The following is a 4545-nucleotide window of genomic DNA, read 5'->3' as shown; positions in this document are numbered from 1 at the left end:
ATTTAAAAATTAGGATTTTAAGACTATGTACAACAAGATGCATGAATTCTCATATGTTTTGCTAAAAGATTGTATGTGTATGATGATATATTTGCATGTTTATGGGATTATATTTTATGATGCATGTTATTTATGATAGTGATAATTATCCCCTACCCGTAGTTATGTACCCACCGGAGGTTGTGTTTCCTTCGAGATTCACCAAAGGTGGTTTTTCCTCCGGGATCCACCAGAGGTTGTGTTTCCTTCGGGGTTCACCAGAGGTTAGTGATCTCTTTCAGGATTTCACCATGGATTTGTGTTTCCTTCGAGATTCAACAGAGGTTGTGATTTTCTTTGAGACTTCATAAAAAATTAGTGATCTCCTACGAGATTTCATTAGAGGTTTGTGGTACATCTCATCTACGATAGGGCGGGTTCAATTATCCACTAGATAATCATCCCATGGAAAGTAGAGGTTTATGCGTGTTCCACTAGAAGGTAGCATCTAGAAGACATAGATGCTTAATCTGACCCCGGTAGTCGGGTTACTTACTGAATATTTTATACTCGTTCTTTCTCATATCTCTTTTTCAGGTAAAGGTAAGAATACGAGAATGACAAGCAGAATCCGTGATCGAGTCATTGAGACCAATCATATGCTTTTGCTCATGTTTTTCAGGATTTTTATGTTTTAAAACTTAGTCTTGACATTTGAGCCTGAAGTTCTGGTTTTCGTATTCTTAAACTTTTTAGGAGAACTTTCTTGTTTTGTTTTATGTTTTTTTAAGGGTACTTTATTAAATGAATTTCAGTTATTTATTTTTAATAAAAGATAATTATTTTATGGTATGTATTTGGTTTTATTAAAGCATGGAAAATGTCAATTTGAATGATATGTGTGCATGCATGTCTATAATAACAACCTAGTATGAATTTTATTCGATACGTGAGTTTTGTTTTGTTTCTCAATTTTATAATAATAAAATAAAATCTTTTTCTTTCTTTAAATCCCGTGTAGTTTACTCTTTTCGATGAAATTTTGTCCCTTCCAGCATTAAATTCAATGGTTAAATTATTTTTTCCAACTAGATTATCCCTTCCTCTCACCTCTTTTGTATTTTTGTTGAGAAAAACCCACCAATCACACGTTTACACCTACTATTTTCCCCAAAAAGTGCACTCATAAAATTGTTATTAATAAACAAAGCCTTTTCCTTTTTCCCAAAACACTACAACCCAAATTGCTATGACCAGTGGCCTATATAAATTTTATGTGAGGGCACAACTTTAGAGAAAGTTATAATTTTAACCTATTAACATATAAATGAGAATCATTTATAGTTTTTAAATTTTAAAATATATATACTACATCATTGACATCTCGATTTTTATGTCTAATATATACTCTCATATTTTATTTTTAAAAAATAATGTAATTTTTTACTACAAAATTGAAATTTTGAGGTTTCAATAAAAACAAAAAAGTTATCTAATACAATAGTTAATTTTAAGCATTTTTATTATTTCATGAAATTTTAAGATACTAAATTGAAAATTTATATATTTTGAAGGGTTTTATTAGAGTTAAAATTGAAAATTTAGATATTTGTTAGTCACCATTTAAAAAACTTAGAATTAAACTTACTTGAATGTAATTTTAAAATAATGGAAAAAATCAATAACAAAACAAAAAATTTATATGTGAAAATGGTGTTTATATACCTTAATTACAAAAAACTAAAAAAAAAATGAACACATATATGAGAAAAAATAAAAATGGAATTAAGTTTTTTAACCCATTGTAAATATATATATAACAAAAAGTTAAAAATGAAAAAGGTAAAAGGTTGCCTCTAGAGGTTTCGAATTCTGGTCGCTAGATTAGTATAGTTTTCACCAATTAACCACAAGCAAGCCCCGATTTTGTGGGCACACTTCATAATATATTACATTTTAAATAAAAAAATCTTTATAATAATTCGATTTTAAATGAATATTTTTTATATTTAATAAAATACAATATATACATGTGTAAAATTATGTGAGGACTGACTAAGACATGACATGTTGGAAGTAATTTTAGTACTTTAATTTTTTTTTTTTTTTTTTGTTATCTTCGAGAAATTTAAGAGTGTAAAATTAGAAATTAAACCAATTTTAAATATTTAAACATAAAATATAGTAAATAGATGAGTTGAATTGGATTGAAATTTTTTTTAGATCCAACATATTTATGCTCATTAAAAATGAATCCAACCCAACCCTTATGGGATTGGATTGGTTGAGTTAATCGGGTCATAACATAACTGTGTAAGAATCTAATTTAATTTAATTATTTTCATTTATTGAATTAAGATTCAATTTATATAATGAAAAAATGGCAAAGAAACTATTTTAAGAGTTGATAAAAAATAAATTATTAAAAAAATATTAAAATTAAATAAAATTAAAATCTATAAATAATTATGAGATTTGATCGAATTTTTTTTTAACATAATAATAAACAGTGAAATCAAGAAATAAAATTTCACTCTCCTCCCAAAAATATCTAGTACAATAGTTTATCCAAAAAAGAAAAGTGGTTTGATAACTTTGATTGAATGATCAATTATCCATAGAAATTTATAGCTTTTGTCTTTTCCAACCCAATTTGCAAGTGAAATAGTATTTAATTCACTAATGCATGTACAAGAGCATTTCCATAGATAAAGTATCTATAATTTATTATTCATTTCCCTTTTATGAAGATAAGAAATCCCAATAGTATCTGAGACCTTTATAACAAAATATTTTTAATATAAAATTACAAACTAACAGAAATAATTATGATTACGAAGAAAACAGAGATCCATCTGATAACCAAACAGAATCCACAAACGATTTCTCCAGAAATTATTACTAGGAAATTCAAATTTATTTTACCTAATTACCAAATACTGACACAACAAACAGCACAATAAGAAGGCAAATTAGGGCTTTTACTGGTGAAATTAGGCAAAAGGCTTGAAGGACGTAAGTTTCTTGGAATTCTCCCATGGCTTCTCCCAGACCATCGCCCGATATTTGCCAACCGATTCGCCTCTCTTTGCGTCGATAACGAGGCGGTAGTTGATTCCAGAAACGACCTGCGTTTCGCCGCTGACGACGGACTTGAATTCGATCGTTACGCCTTTGGATTGCTTGTTGTACTCGGTCACCGCGAACATTGCGATCTCTTGAACGTGCGGATCATTAACGTCGTCGATCTTCTTCCAGCCGCCGAGCAGAGCGCCCTTCCGAGCGACGACGGCGGAGAGGAGGGGGAGAAGAAGGATGAGGAAAAGAGAAGCGGAGCGGGAATTCATTGTAACCGTTGAGGGAAGGAATGAATGAATGAAGGGAAATTATTTAGGGCAATTGCTTGGAGGAGTGGTTTTAGGGGGCAATTTATAGGAATTTTCGAAGGACGCGGAAACCGGACCACTTGCACAGAATTGGAACGCCTTTCTTCCTAGCCAACCCTTATTCACAAGTCTCATTTTAGTGCCCTTCAAATAAAGAGAGATTTTCACGGCTAGAAAATAATGTCAAACTATTTGTAAAAATAGCAAAAATAATACGTATAGTTATTAATCGACTTCTATCGACCTCTATTGTGATATACTTGTATCAGTTTCTATCAATAAAACAACTATCAACTATCGATTTCTATTATTGATAAACACTTGATAAAATAATAGACATAAATACTGATAAAATAATAGACTTATATCAGTTTCTATTATTGATAGACCTATCAACGTTGATTTGTGATAGACATTAATAGCAATGTCATCACAACTATAATTAAATTTTGTTATTTGTATAAATATTTTTTTGTTTATTTTTTTATTTTTTAAAATCTTCCTAAAATAGATAGGAAAAAGTTTTGTTTGTTTATTTATTTATTTTTAATAATAACTACAAGAAAGAAAATTGAACTTCTAACTTCTAATAACACCTTTTTTCAATCATTATATTTTGATTTAGATTCTATATTTAGTCTCGTACTTTTAAAATATTGTAATTTTAGTTTTAAAATTTTGAGTTTCATTTTTTATTTAGTCTTTTAAGTTTCAAATATTACGATTTAATACTTGAGAGTTGTGTTTTATTTCAATTTAGTCCATAGATTTCAATATTTGCATTTTATCATGAATTTTTCTTTACTAGATATTCACTTATAGTCTTTAGTGTTGATGTTTATTAATTAATTTAATAAAATTAATAGAATTATAATTAATTGAGTTTTATTGTTTTTTCATCAATATTAAAACTAGTTTTAAATTTTTACTTCATAATTATTTTAAAATTAATTAATAAACATTAACGACGAAGGCTAAAATGAGTATTTATCGATAAATTAATATTAAAAGTGTAGATTTTGAAATCTAAAGACTAAATTGAAACCAAACTCCAAAATTTAAAAATTAGAAGTGTAACATTTTGAAATTTAGAGACTAAAAATATTTTATCTATATAAATTTGAAGATTTATTGAATGTACATAGATTGAATTTGAATATTTGAAAGCATGAATGACTAA

General features: G+C 27.9%; 1 protein-coding gene across 1 annotated transcript; it reads right to left on the bottom strand.

Annotated features, from left to right (window-relative positions):
- Window positions 1-2719: 2719 nt before the first annotated feature.
- On the bottom strand, window positions 2720-3481 carry LOC120083255 (cysteine proteinase inhibitor 1). The gene has a single exon (XM_039038929.1). It carries the CDS (start codon window positions 3324-3326, stop codon window positions 2973-2975), a length of 354 nt encoding a protein of 117 aa, XP_038894857.1. The 5' UTR covers window positions 3327-3481; the 3' UTR covers window positions 2720-2972.
- Window positions 3482-4545: the final 1064 nt, after the last annotated feature.

The sequence above is a fragment of the Benincasa hispida genome, chromosome 8 (assembly GCF_009727055.1).
Source record: "Benincasa hispida cultivar B227 chromosome 8, ASM972705v1, whole genome shotgun sequence".
NCBI lineage: Eukaryota > Viridiplantae > Streptophyta > Magnoliopsida > Cucurbitales > Cucurbitaceae > Benincasa > Benincasa hispida.
Note: the sequence above shows the minus strand (reverse complement) of the source record. Positions and strands in the feature narration are given on the sequence as shown.

What these genes read in the sequence shown, in the direction of transcription:
- LOC120083255 (XM_039038929.1), bottom strand. Translation starts at nt 3,326, where the DNA reads ATGAATTCCCGCTCCGCTTCTCTTTTCCTCATCCTTCTTCTCCCCCTC.